Genomic DNA, 24,925 nt, shown 5'->3' with positions numbered 1-24,925 from the left:
GGTTGGTCTTGAAAAAGACATTACTCATACGTCACTCTCAAATCCGAGTCCCTGAGTGGTCAACGCTCAGCTGTTTGTATGTAGAGCCTGTAAAACGAACTTTAAAGAAATTGCGTAGTGACTTGAATACGCAACAGTTTTAAACATGGAAGCCTGAAACGTGCATTTTCGAGCATTAATATAGACTTTTCATTGTAAATGGTCGTTCAAATGATAGTTGCCGAGCTACGTTTACGTAGGCTTTGTCTGAATTTTGTAGTGCTGTCTGAATCTACAATTCCCAAATTAAGTGCACTAAATCTTTGCAAAAAACTTTTTTTTTTTTTTTTTGGCTCACTACATTAACAAATATAGACCACAATGCATTGTGGTCGAACAATTTTTGTGAAAAAAAACGTGTTTAAATGTATTTTTTTAATACACCATTTACTTTTTCCTCATTAGAACACATTGTATTTATTAAATAGGTGCCATGAAATGTCTGTATTTATTCAAGTTTTACTTTATGAAGTTGTGGATGTCATATCCGGTATTAAGAAATACAAAAGAAAAGTAGTGAGCATGCTGTCTGAATTGCTTTTAAAATCCAGGGCACTAGTTTGTGTCCGAATTTCCCCCTAAACAATATAGTGCACTATATAGTGTGTTTGCCATTTTTAGTGTTGTCCAAATCTACTAATTCCAAAATCGAGTGCACTGGAAACTTCCCAGAAGTCTTTGTGAAAAACTAGCGTACATTGATGGTCACTAGATTAGCGGATAATGTACGAATTTCGAGCAAAAAAACGTGTTTAAATGTGGACAGTGCACAGTGAAGCCATAAACAAATGTCATGAAATGTTTGTTTTTATTCGTTTTTTTTCCCTTTGTGAAATCGGCGACATCACATCCGGTTTTTAGAAAAACGAAAGAAAAGTATTGAGCATCATGTCCGAATTACCTTTAAAATCCAGTCATGCACTATGTAGTTTTTTAGTAGTTAGAGACCAGGGTGGGAATTTGGAGATAACCTTAGCTTAACATTAATGGGAATTTAAAGCACAAAAAATGTTACTGCTGGTATTCAGTCAGGCAGATCATGCATGAAATACAGTATTTCAATTGATATTCAATCAATCTATAGATATAAAAATGTAAGGATGTGGTTGTAGTTTATTTTTGAGTGTATTTTTAGTGTTTAATACATCTATGGTAATAAGGTCTTTTCCCTTTTGTGGGATCAATAAAGTTCTATTCTATTCAATTTATTCTATAACATTGAACACATGAAGCTGGTTATGGACAGGAAAAAATGTTAATCATTAAGTCATACTTTATAAAGTTTTTACCTACTTCTATGCTGCATTTGAAGCTTGTCTTTTGCTTAATTTCCATAACTTGTGGAGGAAAAGGGAGCGTGTCCTGATAATGTAATGGGCTGTTGTGCTGGATTTGTTTCACTGTGGAGAAGACACAGATGAAGCCTGGCTGCCTGGTTAGGGACCTCCAGCTGTCTGTTGGTGTTCCAGCCATCTGGATGAGACGGAGCCTCGGCGAGTCTGGCAGCAGGGTGAAACATTATACAAGAGTTGACTTGCACACATGCACACTCGTAGTCTCGCACAGCGCTTTAATTTTTACATGGTCATCACGAACCCCCTGCAGAAGTAGAAAAGATTGTCTTTTTTATTTGTTTTTTAAATATAGCAGCAAATCTTTAGTGGATTTTTATTTGATTTGTGTGCAGAAACCTTGAGTTTCAATGTGCTTCTCATTTTTCTAAATTATGTCTTTTTTATGGATTAGATGAACTAAGTAGCTGCTGATAAGTTGATTAATCTTTCATGCAGCTGGCCTGCTCCCAGACCCTCAGTGGCTCTGACATTTGCTCTCATCCCTCTTGGGTTTGTGCTCCTGGATGAATAAATGCACATGCTGAAGCACGTAAGACATTATCTCGATCCAATAAAAAAATATTAAGAAATATATTTTCGTTCCGGCTTTTTTGATTTACCTCAGGCCTTTTGTTTCTTCCTGCTTGATATTTTTTTCACCGCTTAGTCATTCTCCTTCAATTCTATTTCTGTCTTCACATGCTAAGTCAGCTTTGCTTCCTCCCTCCCACAAGTCTCTGTCTTTGCCATCATCTTACTGTTAGAAATTAAATTAAGTCAGCTTCCGGTAAACCTGGGATGAGGGGGTCGTACAGGCATGCATGCACGCACGTTTGCAGGGTTACGCCTCTCCTGGGGAAAACTCACTGCTTCTTTTCCCTCAACCCCTCCTTCTCTTTATTTACTTCTGTCTTCATGCTTGACTCCTTATCTTCATCTGTTTTCCGCCAGCTTCTGTATTTATCTCTTCCTCTTCTGTCTGCGCTGAGATTTCTCATGTTTTTTTCAAGAGTAGTTTTGATAAGTCTCCTTTAAATGCATTTGGAGAGGATAAATTATCTTACATTGTTAAAAGAAACCTCTAAAAGTGTTTATGGAGGCACAGAATTCACTTTATAAGTGTCACCTTTTATTTAGTTAAGAACTTTTCTCTTCTGTAAATGTTTTGCAGGAAAAATGTGCTTCAGACACATTTCTACTGATCGATTTAGCTTAATTACGGATGAGTAATCAACTAACAATACGCTTTTGATGGATTTTGTTGTAAATGTTATCACATCAAATTGTTGTAAAACGTTCAACTCACCAAAAAACAATTAAATTAAAGAGCTATCTATCCACTACATTAAAAAAGTTTATTGAACACAATAAAAACCCAAAGAAAACACTAAAATAAAACAAAAATCTACTAATACAGTAAATTGGGATATTGTTATTTTTAAAGTATATTTTTTTGCAAGTTGTTTTCTCTTTTTACACTTAACTTTCTGTTGGTCAAAACCATTGATTGTAAATGAGAACAGGGCTGAGTGACCGCTCTCCTCTTGGTGTTTCAAACAGGAAGTACCCATTGACTATACAAATCCCTGGACATGACAACCCCTCCCCTCTCTTGTTTTTTTAAAAACTTATCCATGCTCCTTGTAATCCGGTGCCCCTCTTGTGTGTACCATGTGGCATGTCTGATTCAATAATTGCACAACGTTTTAATTCAAACACTGAAAATGAGGGCCTTGATGGAGAAAATTGATCAAAAAATAATGTGAGTAGGTTCTATTTTTTCTTTATCGCACGTTATTCAAGTTATAAACTGATCAATCAGACGTCTCAGTAAAAGCATGTAGTGCCCACTGGCTTCTACGTCAAATTGTTTGATTGACAGATTCTCCCAAGCCCTCTTTCAGTGGAAGGGGTGTGGCTTTCCAACAATCTCACCCTTGATTGGCCACAGTAGTTACCATAGAAATCATGACTTAGATAAACTTGGACCAATCACTGCTTACAGACGTCATTTAGCTCCAAATTGCAGCATCTGTGTCACAGAAAACGGCGGCTGAAATGACTTCTTGACTTGGAGCTGGAAGTAAGACATTTTCTATGACGTCACACTCACTCGGTCCAGTTCTTTTATACAGTCAATGGTCAAAATCTAAAGATCTGGTTACAAAAAAGAAGAAAATTTACTTTATTGAAAAAAAAAACATTTGAGATTAATTGTGTCCTTAGAAAGTGTCATTATTCAGGCAATGATAGAATTTTTAACATTAACAATCTTCATCAAACTATTATGAGTGAGTTAAAGGATGCAGAGACGGAGCACATTCAGTGGGTTGTTCTGTAATTGTGGGCAAGTTGTGAGTCACCGCGAGTTCCCACTTGACAAAAGCGGGAAAGGTGTGTGTTCATCCAGAGGTGCTGGGAGTCTGTTTTGTGTTACGTTACTGCAGAGGATTCAATCAGGCTCTCTTTTTGTGCTGCAGTTTCCTTTCTTGTGTTTTGCTTCCCCCCTTGCTCTTTCACATCCAGTAGTTTTGTCTTATCACACCCACTACTCACTGGTGTTACACTTTCCATCTCTTTTTTCTTTTTTTCCTTTTTCACTCACACTGCCGGACTCCTCTGACGCAGCTCTCCATCTGGGCCTGTGGAGCCCGTTTGTCCCAGAACGCATTTAAACAACCAAGACTTGCACAAACCCAACAAAATATAGTGTAGTCCATCTCATATCAACTTTAGATTTGACCAGGGAAAGAAAAAATCTCAGATTCAGTCATTTGACACTAAATGCATTACCCTGTCATTGTCATTTTGTCATTAGCCCTGAGCAATCATGCAGATGTGTTCTCCCGCTTTTTTCCACCTCTTTGATCACGTTAGCTAAGAACAACGTTCTTGTGTGGAGAGAATGAGAAACTGGAAAAAAAAAGAAAAATATGAAGGAATTTCTGGAATGCTGAAGCCTCACTTTCTAAACATTCCTCATATTCTCCCTCTTTTTGTAGAATTTTCTTCTCCATAAGAAAAAAGAAACTATGTATATATATTTTACATGAAAACGCTTCTAATTATTTCATTTCCCAGAATAATCTTGTTGTTTTGTTTGTCTTTTCAAATGAAGCCTTCGCAGAATGAACCCCTTGCTCTTTGTTCTGCATGGTTTGTCTTTGCACAGCTGTACAACAACCACTTTGTCCACTTGTGTCACTGCTAGATGCAATCTATTATTCACTGTACTCCCAGCCAGCCATGTGACCTCAGCAGCGGAGTGAGAATGACACATTCAGATAGGCGAAGGGGGTGTGCATTACTTCTGAAAGGGGAGTTGTGGCTCCGCTAATTTGTTCCTGTCATGTTCGAGCCGATATGCTGCTCACATGTATTTTTGAGCGTTTTTATTTTCCTCGGCTTTTCTTGCACGTAGGGTGTGTTTGTATGCAGAGAGGAAGGTGGTACCAGGAGGCAGTCTTTGTCCTTGTTGGCAGCCTAACACACACGTGAGGACAATCGGGCTTTTGTGTGCGCAGAGTTGTGTAAGTTGAAAGGAGGACCAGATGGACACAGTCATACACGAGCTCCAGTCATACACGAGCTCCTTAAACATATGAACTTGGTGTTTTTGTTCACACACAACAGTTTGTGTGTTTTCTGGAAGGTATGTGGCTGGAGTTCTATGAAAGAAGTTATTATATGTGCTTCGAAACACAACCGAATCAGCTTTATTTCCTTTTTCTTCTATTATTTAGGCTAAAAGCTGAAGTGGGGGCATGAAGGACAAGCTATGTGTTTGTGTTTACTCCAATAAGGAAATAGATGACTTAAATGTAAGCATAGTAGTGCTTAGCTTGTTGGTAAGAATGTTTTTTTGTCAAAGTTTCTTTAAAGTTCCACACTATCTTAATTTTTTATCCACTGTAAAATATTTTCATTTATGATAATGCTGCTTTTTTAGGGAAAAAAATTGGTTGTGTGTTATCGGCATATTTCCTGCAGTATGGCAGTAGTTCATTAGAAATTAGCCTCTGAGATCGATTCGGTAATATTTCATTTGGCAGTATTTGTATCGATTTAAACTATTTTTTATCGGAAATCAGACAATGTTGATTGTTCCCTTTTAGGAAAAACAATTAATTTACTAAAAGAAAAGCACCATATTCTTTATTTATTACTTTATTTTATTGCACTTTATTATTATTTACTGTCATTTTTGAATAACTCGTATATTAGAACACAAATTGATAATATACTGATTATTAATACTCCTTTCATTGTAATAAAATGGTAAAATTCATTTTATGTAGTAATCACAACGTAAGCACTAGAACTGTATCTCATTTACAAGTTGCTTTTACAGTCGAATTCACAATGGTTTTCTTTTAGTAAATTAAATGTTTGCTCCGAAGGGAAAAGTCAACATTGTCTGATTTCCAAACAGAAATATTTTAGATCGATACAAGTATCGCCAAATGAAATATCGCTAAATCGAAATTTCCCTACACCTCTAGTTACAATTACTAAATAAAAGTAATTTTACCATTTTATTACAATGAAAGGCGTATAAATATTCAGATAGTTTTTAGAAAAAAGGGGAAAATTTGTTCTACTAGAGTCTCCGGTTATACCGTGACACGTATTGTATCGTGAGATGCATATTACAAATCGTATCACGTTGCTAGACTCTTGCCAATACACACCTCTAGCCAGGATTGTTTGTGCAGAGCAACCCCACCCCCCTTCCTGTCACCCATTCTATTTGTCTAAATTTTTTTAATATTTGTGATGTCACAACTACAATATTTTCTAACTGTATTTTTTCGTCTGCCCCTCAATTCACAATTTAAATAAATAAATAAATAATCATGAAGGTAATTCTAGGCTTTATTTTCTTCTTTATCATGATAAAAATGGCACAAGAATAACACATCAAAAACATGATTTTCAAATGTAAATATGCCAGATTTTAGCCATGAGTAAGTTTCCATCTGCAGTTTATTAACAATTTGATGTTTAACAAAATAAAACAGATTTTAAGAGACAGAATCTCCATATAACAATACAACACAGATAAAAGATACTATACCAAATACAAATACAGTATAAAAGCAAATCAAATACATGTTGAAATTGGTATTTGTTTAGCAATAAAGTATTCTGATCCCTGATTATATGTGATTACACCTCTTAGATTTTATTTTAAACTCTTTACCTTCAGATGGAAGATTAGATAAGACAGCTGATGAAAAGACAGGACAGTCTTTCTTGTCTCCTCTTTTCCTCTTTCGGGCCCCTTACTGAGGAATTTAAAGAAAAACTCCCAACCTGCAGTATCTCTGAGTATTTTCCGCTTCATAAATGCGGCCATAAATCAAGTCCTCAGGTTAATTTGAAGCTCGATTCTGTTGTTTTCCTGAACCGGATATCATTAAATCTGTGAGCCGTAACATAAAAAACCCATAAAAATAAACCAGAAGTCTTGAATAAAATCAGCTAGACTCATAAAAATGTTTGGTGCTTTTTTACTTTGTAATTTATTCATCTTGTGCAGATATTTTAAATGAGACTTGTTTAAAGTTAATAAAAGCCTTTAATGAATTGTGCATTTTGTAAAAAAGTTTATCTTTTTATGATTATTCTAGCTTGTCAGCAGAGATTGTTTTGTCTTGCAAAAAAAAAAGATTAAATAGGATAGAGCATATTGTTTGAGTGTTGGATGAGAAGCAGAAACAGTTTTCTGTTGATCCTGAAGCTAAAATAGTGTCTTAAAAGAGATACGCTGATATGACACAGTCAGGAAAACACAATTTAACGTAACTTTTCAACAAAAACCTTGACAAACAACCCCAAACTCTACACATATTGGTGTTTAAACATCCACTTTAGCCTTCAGAGAGAGTTGACCTCTGGACGCAACATTAGTTCACCACATAACCAGTAAAATAACATTACAGTTAAGTCTGAGCACCAGTGGCTGTTCTCTATATTCTCCTGTGGTTTATGCCCACATAAAGCCACTTTCAGTCTTGATTCTCAAATCCTGAGTTAGTTTGTTTTTTCTCATCCCACCTCCATGTGAGTGTTCAAAAATTAGTTTATGTAACTTTTAGATGCTTCATGTGACTTTGTGTGTGAAATCAATTTATTTGATTAACAATTTGTACCAAAGATTTCACTTAAATCACACTTTGTAAAGTTGGCATTTGCTTGTCCATTCCTTAACTTCTTCAAAGGTGGAAGACTAATACAAAAATGTATTTTTTAGTAAATTTAAAGAACATTATACACATTTTCTTTACATCTACAGGTTAGAATTAGTTAAATAATATCCTATAATCTTATACTATTACAGCAGCGGAGCTACAGGGGTGCAGAAAGCTTCCTTCCCACAGCTTGTCTCCATATTTTTGAGTTAATATTAGTATTATTATTGACAAAGATTAAGAAATAATCAATTATAGCTACTTTAGGCATTGCAGAAATAAAAAAACAATAACTTTAAGTAAAATCTTGCACTTCTCAAATTATTTACTTCAATTTTGCCACCTTTCCAAAGTCTTTTGCCCCCCTAGTAAAATGTTCTAGCCTCACCACCGTACCACAGCTGTTAATTACTATTAGTAGTACCCAAACTATCGTAGTAGGATACATATTTTAGCTCTGTATGACCTAATTAGGAGAAAAAATCAAATAAGGAACTCAGACTACATGCAAAATAAATTATAAATCTCACTGTGATTTTTAAAGTTTAAAATAAAAATTCTAACTTTTTGTTTTTAAGTGCATTTTCTCCTTTTATACTATCACCAAGTAAAGTAACAACAGAAAGAATATTATATCTTTTTTGTTCATTTATCAACTTTGTTTAGCACTTGATTTGACTTCATAACATCTAAGCGTTCCTGAGTGGATTCTCTGAATTTTCAATCCTATTTAGATGTAAGTTGCAAACGTCGGCCTGTGTTACATTTGTATTAAAAAAAATGTTTTCAGCAGGAGTTTCTGTGCCAGCTGGCTGCAAAAATGCTTTCCCTGGCAATATGTGTTCTCGGGGAACAAAACGGGGGAGAGCAAGGAGGATGTCTCCAAGTGAATAATGGATCAGGAGGATAGATTGAGATGTAAAGATGTGTAAAATGTTGAGGGGTAGAGTAAATCAGGGGAGTGGAGAGGAGGAGGGAGGAAGTGACGATGCAGAAAAACACTGTGTGGTGCAAAGAAAAAGAGTGATGGATTTGATAGGGGAGATCAAAAATGTAGTTTAAAGGGGAGTTAATGTTAAAAGATAAAAAGAAAAAAATGTTGTTTTTTTTTTAAATTATGCTTAAGATTTGAGGATTATCTTTGGTGTGAACCTTTTTACCTCAAGCCGGATGAACCAAAGGGGACTTGATAAAGACACGGTTCCCATTTAACGTGAACTGCACTCTATTGACTTTAAGATCAATGTTACTGTTTTCTCCTAAGAAAGGGAACCATTTTCTGAAAACGAGTTAAAGTCCAAAGAAAATGTGTTGGGAGGATGTTGACAGCAAAGAGAAAAGAAGCTGAGCATGCAGATGAATAAAACACACAAGAAGACAAACAGTTTCTGATTTATTGACTTAGTGTATGTACACGAGGAATTAAAACCCATTCATTATCAATATTATTATTATTATTTTTTTTTGGAAGACACAACTAAGTCTTGAATAACTTCTTGAATCATAAGACAACTATATTTATATATACTGGAAGCTATAGTTTATACAAAAAAAAGAAAAAATATAAATATAACTAAATGAAGCTGCTCCTGTGTAGCTTAAAGCTTAGACCAAATCCAATATTTTTGATGTTTTTAACTTAATCTTGTGTTTTTTGTGATGATGGAGGACATATATTGAGAAAATAAAGCTTAAAATTACATTTCTGAGTCTCAGTTTTTTTAAATCACTTGGAATCAGGAGCAGATGGAAACTTGCAGTTGGAAAAAGAGCTCATTTGTGACGTAGAAAATACGCTGGATTGGCCACAAGTTTCCTGGAATTGGTAGGAAAAGGGGAGCGAAGTTGCTCCATACCAACACTCAAATCTTAAAGGTGAATTTCTAATGAAATACTGCCGCTCTGTAGTAACTATGTCCTAGAAAACAACACATATTTTTGATTTGGGCTAAAAAAACATATATTCATAATTGAAAGACGACTAGGAACGCTTTCAAAATATCAGAAGATGATCTGAGTGGGCTTTTAAAAATTAATTGGTACAAATTCTTACTGCGTGTATTGTTAATATATAGAAATTAATGAATGCATACCAAAAAAATGTGTGTATGAATGTACTGTTGGATTTATGCAGAGGTCAAATTTGGTATAGAAAATATAAAGTGTTAGTTTTTTTTCTGGAAATCTTCTTTAAAAGCTTATTTTGTGAAGGTAACCAAGAATAAAATTGTTTCAGTTCCAAGTTCTAAAAAAAAAAAGAACTCAACCCACTCATAACTCCTCCTCATGCTCATTCACGGGCTTGTTTGCATTGAAAAATGTTTACATAAAAGACATACACACTTTCTACCTTTTAAGTAGCCAAGAGGAGGAAAAAAATGATGTATTGCTGCAGTTTTCCTTGTTTTCTTGTGTGTGCGCGTTCGTTTGGGAAGGTTTTTCACGCTCAAATTCTCATCGGTAACAGATGGTCTTCAAACCTGTATGTTTACTCAGCCAGAATGCAGAGATAGGGGAGGGAGAGAGGGGTAAAAAAGGTAAATACCGAGCAGGATGGTAGGGAGGAAAACAGCGAAAGTGTAGGAGCCGTTCTTGAAACAGCAAGTGTGACGCACATTGAGAAAATTCCACCAAAAAGGAAGAAGGAAAAAAACCAGGGCAGTTTGACACTCGGGAGGCTTATAAAACTTTAACTTCAATGCAGAGAGAGAACAGCGCTCTCTTTAGGAGACACATTGTCTACCATTGTGTGGAACAGACGACGGCACTGTGAAACTGAAAGGAAGCAGAGCGTCTGCTTTCACACGAGGCTGTGATTTAGCAACATTTTGCCCTCCGCCGTCATCCACTTTCTCTTGTTGCATTTGTGTGTGTGGTTTCCATATAAGGAGTGAGTCTGGCTGAACTGTTGAAGTGAATTACACTGTGGTCACTCCCACTTTTCTTCTGCTTCTCTCACTGCGTCTAAAATCTTGTTTTATTTCTCCAATACATTTCCTAGCTAAAAACAGATGCTCCCTTGTGTTTCCGTCAAACCACTTACCTTTATGCCTTTTATTTATCCTCAGAAGACAGACACACATTTGTGTTAATCTGCCTGTTGCCTAATGCCTGAGTGCTGCCTCTCCAATCCACAAACAACACGCACATACGCATGCACAGCACGACCCCTACCTCCAGCATCACATGTGCGGGTCTCCACGTGTGGGCACTACCGCGCACTTGTGTTGGTCTGAGAGTGTGTGTTTTTCCTGCCTGCCTGTTTATGAAGAGGAAGCATGACTCATGCAGAGAGCGGAATGAGCGAGGGATGAGACGGAGGAGTAATAGCGCAGGGATGTTAATATTGAACGACACATGAGCATTGGCCGGAAGGAGAGATGACAAGGGGGGTCGGAAAAATTGTCACTATGGTCACAGTCTGATTTTTTTTTTTTTTTTTCTTGCAAAATATTTGTAGAAATTGCACAAGCTGGTGTCACTTTACCATTTTTTAGCTAACGTTTTATTTAATTTTCTTTAATGTCTCCAAGGGTCAGGTAAAAAAAAAGGTGAATGCATTTATGAGTTATTTCCAGAAGGTATACATTATTTCTTTAACGCTATTTCTTTTCATTTTACTGATGAGTTCTCTGAATTGAAAAAGCAATACAAAGCTCTAACATAACTTCCACTTATATAACACTTTGAGATGAAGAAGCAATTTGAAGGAAATTTCTTGACTTCCAGTATTTGTAGAAGTTAAAGTTCTACAGCTTAAAGACCCACTGCAATAAAAATTGTGTTTTTAAAATGTTTTGTGGCATTTAGAGGACATGTATAAAGAAAAAAATAAGCTTAAAATTGCAATTATGATCATTTCTTTATTCAAAACATTTTGAATCAATGGAAAAATGCAATTTGAAAAAGAGTGTTTTTGTATTTCTGCTTTGCTCTCTAACAGTAAGGGGAAAGGGGGCGGGGTTGCTCCATGAATTTCTAATAAACTGCTGCCGCTGTGCAACAACTATATCCTAGATAATGGCTTAGATTTTTTTTTTATTTGTGAAATCAGTGAAAATCAAAAATCCTTTAATGTTTTGATTGTAATCATTTGTTCTTTCAAGATTTTTTTAAATCAATTTTTAGTTTCTTTTTCCGAAATTTGTCATCAATATGTCCCATGTCACTGCCTTAAGCTGAAGCTAACCTGTATCCCTCAACAGGATCAAACTATTGGAATTTTACCAACATTTATTGATAAAAATTGCCATGAATAAAATCTTTAATCTTTATATAAGTGATATTTTTACATTTTAAAAGGCTTTACATTAGTTGTTTCAGTATAATACAGTAATTTTAAAATTTTTATCTTTAAAAAGCAGAAAACTGAAGTCATGAATGCTATTTTCCTAATTTATTTTGAAAGAGGAGTATATGTTTTCCTTTTCATAAATTCCTATCATCCTCATCATCCATATCGGTGATGTAGCTTCAGTCAGCAGATGAAGGTCTTTAGAGTCAGCACGAGTGAAGACGAGTGAAAGGCCAAAGAAGTGACAAAAAAAATCCATGTCTTATATTTTACACGGTTGGCGTGTGTCTGATTATGAGCCACAGTGCAGATGTGTATGTCTTTTGAAACATGCATGTGAGGCTCGAGTGTTTGAATAGAAATGTCCCCTGTGGAATCAGGAAGTGCTCGTCAGGGTCAAAGATCATGGCGCCAAAGGCAATTCAGCAGAAACTGAGAAGAGAAAATCAGACTTTGCATTGGTACACATTCCCATTCTGACACTGTTCCTCTTCCCCCCCCCCCGTGGTTGTGTTCCTGCTTCCTCCATCGTGGTCTGGCATTTCTCAGCTCTGCATTCCAGCTGGATAAGTGTGTGTTCGTCTTCTGAATTCTTCACATTTTAAACTGCTTTGGAAGTTTCTTTCCTCCAGCTGAGTGAAAAGCAACTCTTCAGTCAGCTGGAGTGTCTAGATTACTGTTTGTCCTTCAACCACTTTTTACTTTAGTGTAATAAATGAGAGGAAAAAGTTGGAAGAATGATGACTTACCTGTATAATTACCTGCAGAAATGACTCTTTCAGATGTTAGAAACACATCAAGGTAAACCACATCTTTATCCACCCTTTTGTTGTACAAAAAACTAGAAAAACTTGATTTATCTACTAATTAAAAGAGTGTTAACTACTTACTCTGTTCACATCTGTATATTATCTAACTTTAGTCTCAAAAGATGTTTTTACGTATTTATTTTTTGAATAAACCCTTTAGGACTCTAGGAGCTTGGGAACGCTCTCTGAGATTGTGGCTTGTCATGCAAAAACCCCCAAAACCACTCATCCTAAGATGACTTTAGCTCAGAAGTTTCTGAGCACAGACCATAAACACATCGACTGTAATTTTGCTCATTTGGATCAAAAGTCTGAGCAAGCTTGTATTAGCAAGCAGAAATATAAAGAGGAGGAAGAGTAAGATAATATTTTATTTTTGAAATCCAAGAAATATCTGAGGTAAAAACCTTGTAAATTCTCACACCTAGACCAAATATTATAAATGTAGTCCTGTTTTGGAGAATCTTTAGACTGTTTAAAAACACCATTAGGATCTAAAAGTTCCCGAAGTACCATGTATTGATACATTACCATGGCTACCATTTTAGAAAACTGTATTTAAAAAAAAAAGTTTTTAAATTTGCTCTACAGACAGATGAGAGCTGAAGGCCTCCAAACTGGAATAAAACATATTAATACATTTTATTCATGTTTCTTTTTTGGCGCACTATAAATACATTGATGTTTGTTTCTGTGCAGAAAGTTGCTCAGCATAAATGTGGTGTTGGAAGATTTTGTGGACATTCAAATGAGTCATTTTTCTAATCATTCCAACACAAAATGAATTCAATTTTCTAAATTTGCATTTTTTTTTCCTGGTGGACATCAACTCATTGAAGCAATTGGCAGTAAAATAAGAACAAAAGTCACAGTTTTAAAATAACAATTCCAAAATGCTCTTTTAAAAATTATGTGCATTAATTTTCAATCAAAATTAGTGCCTGTTTTTATCCAGATTCCATTTTTATTTCTTTATCGTACAAGGTGAATTACTGAAACCTGCCATGCATCTCATCCCTTCTAAAAAAGTTTACCATCCTCTGATTTAGGCGGTTAATTTAAACATAAAAGAGACCAAAACATCCAATTGTATCTGTATTGAAGCAACAAAGAAATGACAAATTTTCCACTTTATATGAGGTCAAACTGAAAAAAAAATATGCACTTGCAAAAAAAAACTGTTATATCTCTGGATATTTATTTAAATTTGACTGAAATGTTTCTATTTTGGATATTTATCTTTTAATGAAACAGATGAACTCATAAAAAAACAAACAAATGATAAAATAAAAATGCAAAAATAGTTTTACTGCTAAAATATTCTTTTAATCCATGCATTTAGTACTAATCTGGAATTCTCGATGACCATTTAAACCGAGAATCCACAGTGACACGAATTTAGTTCATGTATGGGAGGAGTCTCCGTCGGCATGGAGAGGAAAAGAAGAGAATATTGAAGTGAAGAAGAGCGGAGGCTTTCTATCCCTCTCTTTCTGGTCTTCAGGGGAGTCCTAGAAATGCCAGCGATCATGTGAATGTCTGTGTGTGTAAAAGTGAGTAGGGGGTGCTGTTGTATGAGTCAGCAGATCAGCCCACGCTCTCCCTCTAAAGGCAGAAAGCCATTAGGATGATAAAAGTGCCTGTTATTCATCTTTCATTTGGGTCTGTAGTACAAATGCAGATTTAAACATGCCGACAAAAGGGAGGGCTGCTCTCCTGTCGTTCAACATTAGGCTGAGCGTTTTAAAGCTGTAATTTCTGCAGTTTTATCTTATTATTCTCGGTCTTTATATCCATCTTAAAAGAATATCTCCAAACCCTTGTGTTGGATTTCCTTCCTTTTAATTGAATCATTTCCTGTTTTAACCTTTGAACTTTCCACTGATGTTTCATTTTCTGTTAGTTGTTAGTTAAAATCTTCTGTGTGATGATAAAGCAAAACGGTTTGAGGACGTCACCATGACCTGACATTCGCTCTGTACATAACGAACGCTGTTTCCTGCGTGACTCACGGATCACCCTGTCCCTTCATCCTTAAACGTGATGCTTGATATGCTCACCTGTCCGCACACGCTCAGTACACATGTTGTTGTTTACAAACAAGGAGCTCCTTCAAATCAGTTTTGATTCTTTTGGACTGTTGGTTTCAACTCAATCTGTTAAAGATTATGTACAAAAAAATCCTGACTTGACTAAATGGTTCAATATTTGATTAGTTTATTTTTATTTGTTATTATTTTAATAAATTAAAATATATTTACGCTGGACTTGAGGCAAAACCAACTATCTGGGCAAATTTTCAAGTAATTTAGTTTAAATTATTATTGAAAACTGTCACAACTTTAATGACAATATTTAGGAGAAACAGCTGCAACTTCCTGCTTTTTTTGCCTTAACGCAAGAGAGACTGTACATCAATACAGACTACGGACTTTTAACTTTTTTACATTTTTGGTTGCTGGTGTGCTGCAGGATTTTTAAGGAAAAAGTGTATCTTGGCTCAAAAAAGGTTGTAAAAGTTATTTTCTTTGAACCTTAGAGATATAATTCAATGGGATCTTTATGTTCATGAAGATCAACATCTTCTACCTATTTAGGTGCTGCTTGGCAGAAAATCTAACAGATTAGATTTACTCATAGATTCTCCTAATTTTCAAGATTAGATCCTTAAGTTTTTAAAGCCTATGTCCATACAAATGCTCCAAACTCCCATTTTTCATGATTATTTTACTGACAACATTTTTCTTCTTTTTTTGTGTGTGAATTTCTTTAGTTATGTTGAACGGACAAAAGGATGATCATGGTCTTTTCCTGCTTTAAAAGCCTTCTTCGTCATTGAGATTTTATCCCTTTAGCAAGTTTTGGGATTAGGTCATAAACCTCATTTAAACTAAGCAAAATAGGATATTAAAAACATTGATTGTGCAGGGATATCTTAGCGTATTTATTCGTCAGAACTACAAGCTTTTACAAACGCCATTTTTTTGTCTGCTACAATTTGAATTAATAAATACTCAGAAATGCAATTTTAAGCTTACGTTTCTTTAATATGTCCATCATCATCAGAAAAATGCTACAAGATCTTGTTTAAAAACTTAAAATGGGTTTTTAAAAATGACTGGCAACAAACCCAATAGCAAAAACATTTATGTTTTCAATTAAATGTAGTTTAATTTTGGATTTGTATGAGAAAATCTGAGAAATAAATGGCACAAAAAGGCTTTGATCAATAATAATTTTCAATCTTAATGTATGTATGTGTCGTTATTGCACCATATATACTGTAGATTCTTTTTGACACTATTCATTTCTTCACTTGTGCCCTAATAGTTGCTAACTTTGTTCTTCTCTGCCCCCCCCAGCATCTTCAGTGCACCATCCAGGCTCTGCAAGACGAGCTCCGGATCCAGCGCGATCTCAACCAACTCTTCCAGTCCGACTATTCAGAGTCCGGTCGCCTCGGAAACCGGGCCATTCCACCCCAGGAGATGACGGAGGAGAACTTCCTGCGTCTCCACGGCGAGTACGAGCGCCAGGTCAAAGAGCTCTTCCTCCTGAGGAAGACGGTGGAGGAAATGGAGCTGAGGATTGACACGCAGAAGCACACGCTGACTGCCAGGTAAACACAGGGAGGTGTGAGAAACGTTGCAGCTCCACTTACTTATAACGCGTCCTTTTGTTCTTGTTTGATAGGGACGAGTCCATAAAAAAGTTACTGGAAATGTTGCAAAGCAAAGGCCTGTCGTCACGGGCAACCGAGGAGGACCACGAAAGAACGAGGCGCCTCGCTGATGCAGAGATGACAATCCACCAACTGGAAGGCCTGCTCGAGCAAAGAGACAAGGAGATGCTTCAACTCAGAGAGGTTTGGGTTTAATTTCATTCATGATTTCCTGAGAAGAAACTAGCTTTTCCTGTGTGGATGGTGCCTCTCCCAACTTCCAGCAGCCTTCAAGTTGTCGTTTTGATTAGCAAATTCATCTATTGACCCCTATTTCCTCTCTCTTGTTTGATTTCTTCTAATGTCAGTTTTGTTTGTTTATTTGTTTAAACTTATAAGTGTTTTTTTTAATCCAACAGTTCCCCCTAGTGGTCATATGTGGAATAAATAACCTTAATTAAAAATGCAGTTTAACATTGACATGTATTCCTTCAGCAAATAAGTATTTTATAAGAATTATATATAATAATCAAAGTCCATTTTGATGCAAATATTTGCGATTTGTCCTCTGAAAATGTTAAGTAAATGATGTAAAACTCAGATTAAGGAGAAATAGCTGAATTTGTTAATTACACATGTTTAAAAATTTTAAAATAATAGATTATTTATCAATTATTCAGTGCATTTGCTGAACAAATTTCCTGTGTTTCACCTCCATTTGACTCTAAACAATGTTTACTTTTAGAATTAGCACAGAAATCTTTAAGTGCTTTATTAGCTTTTTAAATCTGTAAATTATTCATTTATTCTGAATTTTCTCTCTTGACTCAGGCTTCATTTGCGTCCATTAATATTTTAGTATGCATATTTAGTCACTGCCACATTCTAGATCATTATTTCAATTATCAGATAAAGTTCCTGATAGAGTTAAAATATTCTTTACTCATTAAAAGTACATTTTGTGATTTTTAAAGCTATTGAAAATGTATTTCTGTTGCTCTAAAGGTTTGCAGCAGAGCATAGCAACCAAATGAAAGTGACTGAGTCCTGCTCCTCTTCTCACTCCTAGTCGTAGCTCCACATCCTCTCTTCAGTAAACAGCCTTACAGCAAATATTTGATTTGTTATGCATGATGACCTACTGCAGGAAAGGCAGAGCCAAAAAAAATCATAAATCTCATTTAAATGTTCTCTAAAAAAGCTGATTTCTAGTATTATCAAAAAATGTTAAATTGAATGTTAACACTAAACATTATAAAGTCAATGCTATGGAATGATTGTAACAAATCTGGTGTCACAGAAAAGCAACCTTCCTCCAGGCACATCAGTGTTGTTCCTCTACATCTGAGGATGTGTTAGAAAGTAAAAAAAATGGAAGTGACACATTCAATGTGAGCAGAAGACAAACGACCAGAGGCAGAAAGGCTCCCAGGTATTACTCACAGGCATTGTGTCCCTTGGCAAGGCACCTGACCCCCATACTGCCCCAATAATAGAAGCAATCTGTAAGTCACTTTTGATAAAAGAGTCTTACAAACGCAATGGAGGTTAAGGTACAGTAATACACAAGTAAATCGAAAATACATGGATCGTTTTTTGTCTTTTTTTGTTCTGTAAAAAAAAAAAAGCACAGTAATAAGACTTAAGAGGGACTGCCTTTCATTCTAGAGCTTACTGTTAAATTAAACAGGAAATGTATCACCTTAGACATGAACTCTTACCATAAATATGTAGTTAAATTACACTCATATCTAACAATTTTAGTTTTGAAAGCACTTGAATAGTTGTGACATTTTATGATGATGGTTGACATATTTTTTTAAAAAACAAGCTTAAAATCCCATTTCGGAGTATTTATTTATTTAAATCTTTATGAATCAGGAGCAGACGTAAAAATGCTGTTGAAAAAAGCTTTTAAGTGCGACATACAAGTTATTACGACGACCGACAAGCTCCCTCCTCGTTGTAGACCTTGGATTCATGTACGTCTTTGGTTTCCTCGTCTGAGATAGCATCCGGCTCCAAACTGTACAGCTGGATAGCTCCAATATTGCTCGCCATTTTTGTTACACCGTTCATGTTTTGCCTCGTTTCCACTGAGCGGTACAGACCTGACCAGTCCCCTCTTGGCCGGTTTAGAGCAATTCAAGAGAGCATTTCCATTGAGCGTCGGAGCATCGAAGCGCATGTGGGGTGTCGACTGATGACGTAGCTGTGTATCAAAACGGCAGCAAAAGAGAAGCTGCATCAGCAGACAGATAAATGAGCGGAAAATGAAAAAGATAACAGTGGAGGATCATTATAATATGGAGCAGGCGTTTATCATGGATGAAGCCGGCCTCTACGCTGCAGTACAGTCTATTTTTCTAAATGAAAAAGAAAAAAAAGTCTTTATGTTGAGCAATATTCCAATGATTTTCAATAAATGTTTTACAAAGCACGATTGGAAGTGTTTTTGATGAGTATGAATCGGTAACGGACAATCTTCGGGTCAGGTGAGACAGAAACAGGTTTGTGGATTCGGCATGTCTCCATTCCACAACCCTCGTGAATAAGGGGGAATACTGAATGTAAAGAACTATTCTTCTTTGCAAGAAGATTGTAGAGGACAAAACTTTCAGTTTGGATCTTGAGTCTGGAAAAGCGCTGGTTGGACACTTCCTGCTGTTGTAAAGCTTTTCCGCCAATCAATGGGTTACATCATGGGACGACAGAAGCTCCGCCCTCACGGGTCCATTCCATTTTTCTATGGACTTAGGACCAGAAATGGTACCAGTCAATCCTGCGTAACGGGTCAATTTTGTAATGGAAACACTCAGAAGTCCGGTCCAGTCTGGATCGATCAGTGGAAATGAGGCATTAGGTGGTGAGGGGCTGTAAGCTAGCGGGAGAGCACGTAAACAGATGGATGAAGGGAAGGAGGCCAGTCTTACTCCATGGCAACAGTCCTAACAACAAATTTATAACAATGAATTTCTAATGAACTACTGCTGCTCTGCAGAAACTATGTCCTTAAAAACAACATAAATGTTGGATTTTGGCAAAAAACCCCAACATAATCATAATTAAAAGACTTAAAAAAAAAGAAAATGTGTCACCTAAATATAAAAATCTTACTTCTAATATTTAGTTTAAATTGAATTACTCACATCTTGAATACTGAAGGTACTTGAATAATTGAAAAAGATTAAAAAAAACTTTTTAATTTAAATGTATTGGACCTTTTGAGCCAATATCAGTGAGTTTTTACCAGCCCCTCTGGCAGTGGGACCCTGCCAGAACACTCATATGTGGGTTTTCTGCTTCTTGGCTTTTGCATTAGGTCCTAGTTTTTGTTGCCTCCAAAGAGAAGCAGTGAGGCATGCTCTGCTCCGTCCTCCCCTTTGCTTTCATTCCCTTCCTGTCTTTCAGCTCTCCTCTCCATCTTTTCTTTCATTCTGTGCTTTTACATCTACCACTACACTCCTCCTTTCTTTTCTTCATCTTTTTTGCCCCTACTTCATTTCTCTACTGAGCTTGGATGGAGTAACACCTAACAGACAGTCGGGATTTTATTTTTCCTTTTAACTTAGTTGTACTTTTTTTTTTAGCTTTTTTTAAAAGTAGAACTCATCAAAACTGTTGATTTTCTTTTAAAAGCGTCTAGTGGTCTAACCTTTTGTTTTTCTTCACAAGAGGACACTTTGAAGACTGGATTACATTTTTAAAGCTCTTGTTTTGCCTGATTTGAGCCTTTTAATGTTTTATTTAAAAGAGATGTCGAGTCTCTTGTGATAATTAAGTCAATTAGCATCAGTTTAGGGTTCAGACTTCATCATCCGCTTACGTTAAAGTCTGAGCTCCTGTCAGCTCGGTTACAGTCACTTCTGTCGGTTCAACAATGTGGGATGGCCGGATTGACCCAAGGAGGCTTAACGCCAAAGGGAAACCTCTCCTCCTTGCCTCTCCTGTCTTTCCTGTCTCTCCCTCCATCCCTATCCCACCTCCTTTCCATGTGTCTCCTCCTTTCTTACCATCCCCATCACGCCACTCCCCACTTTCCTCATCTTCCTCCTTTCCTGCACCTCCTCCTCCTCCTCCTCCAAGGAGGCACTCCATCCATCCTGTCATCACCTCCCCATCCTGCCCTCCCCACCTCCCCTCCTTCGTTGTTGCCTCCTCTATCCATCCTTCCCTTCAGCACTCACCATCCTTCCCCGCTCCCTCTCCGAGGCCTACTCCGTCCATCCAGCCGTCCTGCCATCCCATTCCCTCATCCGTTCTCGCTGCATCTCCCCGACCTTCCCCTCCCTCGCTGCGTCCCAGCCTCCATCCCTCCATGCCGCCTTCCTCGTCATCTGCTGACCATCACGGTGCTTTTGTCTCCCAGGAGCTGCACAGGAGATACGAAGCAGCTCCCGAGTCCACAAAGACCAAGGCCTTGCAGACGGTCATCGAAATGAAGGTAAAGCTGATTCTTGCAATAATATGAGTCAGACATTTAGCTGCTTCTTCATTCACAGAATAGTGAATCAGCAACTCAATGGTTATGAATGACTTGAAAGTATCTCTTAAGTGATGACAACAGAAACCAATGTGACCCATCCAGGGACACCCTTCCTTCATCTTTAGTGGCTGGTAGACTCCAGCATACTCGTGACCCCGAGAAAGAATAGATCAGGTTTAGGAATTTAGAAAAATTTCTTTCGTTTTTGATTCATTTGAAAATGAAATATTAAACAATTCCACCTGGAGAATCAACTGATTTAATGAAAGAATTATCTTCCATCAAAATGAGGGCAACAATGAAGGAAGTACAATAAGAAAAGCAGAATTGTAACCTTTTTTTTTGGCAATCTAGTATTTTATTACACGCAATGGCTAACTGATTACAAATTGGTGCAAAACTAATAGAAAAAAAGCTATTTTCTGCATATACAAACACAACAAATGATTAAGTTCACTTTTTTGGGCTCAAACATACATAAAAACATAAAAATGCTAACTGTAACAAGCTAAAAGTATACAATGAAAACTAATTTTAAAGTAGTAAATTTGTACATTTTATGGTCTGTTTGTGCTTTACAGTTAAAAAATACCCAAAAAAATCAATATCTCTCAATATTAATGCATTTTTATTTTAAAGAAAAACATTTTATTTTCTTGAGTAAATTTGTAGTTTTATACATTTTTTTGCTTTTATTGAGAGATTTAATTGTCACTTAACAGTCAGGAAAGTTTAATTAATTTAACTATAATTATCATCCTTTGAAATAGACAATAAAAGCTACATTCCTAATATTTTACCCTGATATTTGCTTAACTTTCATGTGTTTTCCCTTCAACTTGACTTTAATTTAAGTCATTTTAGAAAAAAAAGGTAAATTTCTCCATGACTACAATCCAGAAGGAGCCACAAACTCTTCTTTAATAAAAATAAATATTTGTATTTTTACTCTATTGGAGCTATTATGATAAACATACTTTTTTTTGTTTAACTTAAACATAAATATAAACAAATATAAAAAAAGTTTACAACTTTTGTCGAAGGTTTGCATGACATCCTTTCAAAATAAAAGACACCCTGTACCATATTTGATGATCTTAATGCAAATGTAGTGTCGGCAGTGGGAGAAAAAGAAACAATCCCATTTTATTTTACCATCGTTGGTGCATCTCTGCCAGATATTCACAAATCAGAACTAAGTGACCTATACTGTATTTTTTAAACCACCTAAAATCCTTTAATTTTTCAACAATTTGAAATTTGCCTTATAATTAAATGTTCCCTAAGTAGGAATTCTGACTTACACTAATTTATTTTTGGTGGTAAAATGCTTTAAAAAAGCTGTCAAAATGTTTTTTAAGAAGCTGTATTTCTATTTTAATTTAAAATATAAAATTGTTTTCTTTAACCACAATGAAGGGGTCAAAGAGCCACATGTGGCACTGGAGCCTCAGGTTGCAGCCCCCTGATATAGCTGATATACATCCTGACTTTCCTGAAAACCTGCCACTGTTTCTAATGGTTCTCCAAGATGTAAAGTCTGAATATTTCTGTTTCAGTCTCGAAACTGTCTTGAATTCAGTTATCAATCAAGTTTTCAGCTCGACTTTTTTTTTTGCTAATCTTTCTAGGCCAGGTGAAGTGAATGTAACTCAGTTTCTTCTCTTCTGCGTTGGCAGGATGCAAAGATCAGCTCAATGGAGCGAGGCATGAGAGAGCTGGAGGAGGAGGTGATGATGCTGAAGTCCAACGGAGCTCTGAGCAGCGAAGAAAGGGAGGAGGAGATCAAACAGATGGAGGTCTACAGATCCCACTCCAAGTTCATGAAGAACAAGGTGATCAATGCAGACAAGCACAAACACTTTCTGTAATAATGCATCCAGATAATAATATCAACATTTACAGGATTTTTATTTATCGAAAAAATGTTCCTTTTGAATTTTAATGAGTGCATGGACTGGTTTGAGTTATATTTGTATTTGTTGCTGAATGCTTTTGGAAGTTTTGTGCTGTTTTTTTTAGCAGGGCACCAAATCTCAAGTCAACCAGAAATATAAAAAAACAAACCCTCCATTTATGCTGTCGTGATCTATAACTTCTTAGCTTTTACATAGTTTTATGACAGTTGATTAAACATTTTTCTTAATATATATTATGCTTTTAGAAAATACAGTAAATTCACTGTCCAAAAAAAACATGTGACTGTAACACTCAAAAGGTGTTTTGGCTTAAATCAAATATACTTAAAAAAAATGACTGTAAAATGTACTTGATTTTACCTTTTTCAAATTTTCTGGTGTTTTAAAAAGCATAAAAACAATACGGATTATGTTTTTTTTTAATAATATATTCATATTATTTATTTATATTTTCAAATGTAAAATATTATTTGTAACTAGAAATATTGGATTTTTTAGGCTTTTTAGCATTTTTTAGACTTACTTGTTCTCTGTGTACATAGTTTTAAATAAATTACAACTAAATAAAAATTAAATTAAAAAACTTAAATTATGTGGAAAAAGTTGTCTTTCTTAACTTTAAGTATATTTAAAAAGTATTATTTGGATATTTTAGACTTTAATACCCAGAATCTGATAATTTTTTTTATTTTCCAATTAAGAAGATCTTAGAAATGAGAACACACACAGGTAAGGTGATGAACACCCGTGACACACTCATCTCCACCAGGTTGAGCAGCTGAAAGAAGAACTAAGTCAGAGCCAATCAGAGAGGGAGGAGCTAAGGCAGCGAGCCAATGAGCTTCAGCAGGAGGTGTCTGCAGTAAGAGATGCACCTCTGCGTCTGCTCTCTCTATCTGTCTTTCCGATGGGCTGATGCTAATCTAGTCCTCTACCTGTAAGAACCCTGTAGTGCGGCGAGCTCAGACAGCAGGAAGCAACAATGATACTCAAAGGTCCACAGACCAAACCACACTTTTATTTTAGAAAGTCTTAGAGTAAAATAACAATGGTAACTTTAAATATATATATATATATAATTCATGGTAGGTAATGAATGATTGATATTTTATTTTGTTACTACTATAACTAAATCCTATTTAAATAAAAAATATCATTTTTGTACTTTTTCATGTTTTCTTGCTTATAGTGATTTGAAATAACATTAAGCACCTAATAAATAAACTAAACTGAATTAAGTTGCTTTATTGAACCTAAGTTGTTGTTGTAAGATCAAATAATCAATCTGTAAACTCAGATCTGTGGCTTTTGACAGTTATCGTTGCTTCGACAGTCTGTGTGGTGCATCTGCAAAACTCAAACAGAGAATCCAGCTGTGTGGAGCTTTGGTTTGACCTAACCTGCTTCCCTTCTTCTTGCATGGAATTTCTGCCGATATATAGATCCGTTTGCTTGTAAAATGCTGTAGCTTTTATTTTAAACGGTTTGTAGTTTGGGTCCATTCTTTTAGCTTTTTTGACATTTTGATAAAACATATTATATATGAACAAATTGGCTCCTGATGATCTTATAGTGATACATTTAAACTTCTATTTATTGTTTAACCATGAAAAAGCAAATATTACTTTAATTTTTTTTTAAAACAACATTAAAAGGCTAATTTTAAGGAAATAAAATAATAATTTTGTCAATAAAATATTTTTTTGTCTTGCAAGAAAAATAATCTTAGCTTATTTTGTGTAATTCTATTTTTTGATTTGAAAAAGATTTAATGTACAACAGCTTTACAGTATTTATTATACAGGTTTTTCAGAAAATCCTTTTCTTTTTGTTGAGCATAACAAATTATTTCTTAACTTAAGAAAACGTGTCTAAGTGACTAGAATTTTTTCTTAAAATAGCAATTCTCATCCCATCGTCAGATTTTTTTCTTTTCCTTATTTAAAGACAATTTTTCAGTTTTTAAACATATTTTACTTATTTCTTGGGAGCCTGTTTTGCAGTGAAATTGGGTTAAGCAAAAGAATAGACTCAAACTTTTAGTTTAAATTGAATAATAAACTTAAAGTGAATGTGTGGCTAACAAACATTTCAGGATAAAAAACAAGTTAAAAATTGAAATAAAAAATCACAATAGAGCTGGCAGTAGACACAATCTGGAGACAAAAATAAGTAAAGAAAATCTTCGG

The 24,925-nt window shown here is 35.5% G+C and overlaps 1 protein-coding gene across 11 annotated transcripts in view; it reads left to right on the top strand.

Annotated features, from left to right (window-relative positions):
- Window positions 1–24,925, top strand: part of LOC112158504 (ELKS/Rab6-interacting/CAST family member 1) — a 129,034-nt gene that overhangs the window by 14,620 nt on the left and 89,489 nt on the right. For 6 of the 11 annotated variants that reach the window (XR_002921328.2, XR_002921329.2, XR_002921330.2 and 3 more), the window contains exons 5-8: window positions 16,033–16,289; window positions 16,364–16,535; window positions 20,701–20,775; window positions 22,497–22,652. Coding sequence is in view for 7 of the 11 variants with exons in the window: in XM_024291953.2 (XP_024147721.1) it covers window positions 16,033–16,289; window positions 16,364–16,535; window positions 20,701–20,775; window positions 22,497–22,652 (660 nt within the window). In the remaining 4 variants the exon portion in view is untranslated. Of the gene's footprint in view, window positions 1–16,032; window positions 16,290–16,363; window positions 16,536–20,700; window positions 20,776–22,496; window positions 22,653–23,505; window positions 23,599–24,925 lie in introns of all 11 variants that reach the window. The other 5 variants (XR_002921326.2, XM_024291937.2, XM_024291961.2 and 2 more) reach the window with 1 other exon arrangement.

This window comes from Oryzias melastigma, linkage group LG23 (assembly GCF_002922805.2).
Source record: "Oryzias melastigma strain HK-1 linkage group LG23, ASM292280v2, whole genome shotgun sequence".
Lineage (NCBI taxonomy): Eukaryota > Metazoa > Chordata > Actinopteri > Beloniformes > Adrianichthyidae > Oryzias > Oryzias melastigma.
Note: the sequence above shows the minus strand (reverse complement) of the source record. Positions and strands in the feature narration are given on the sequence as shown.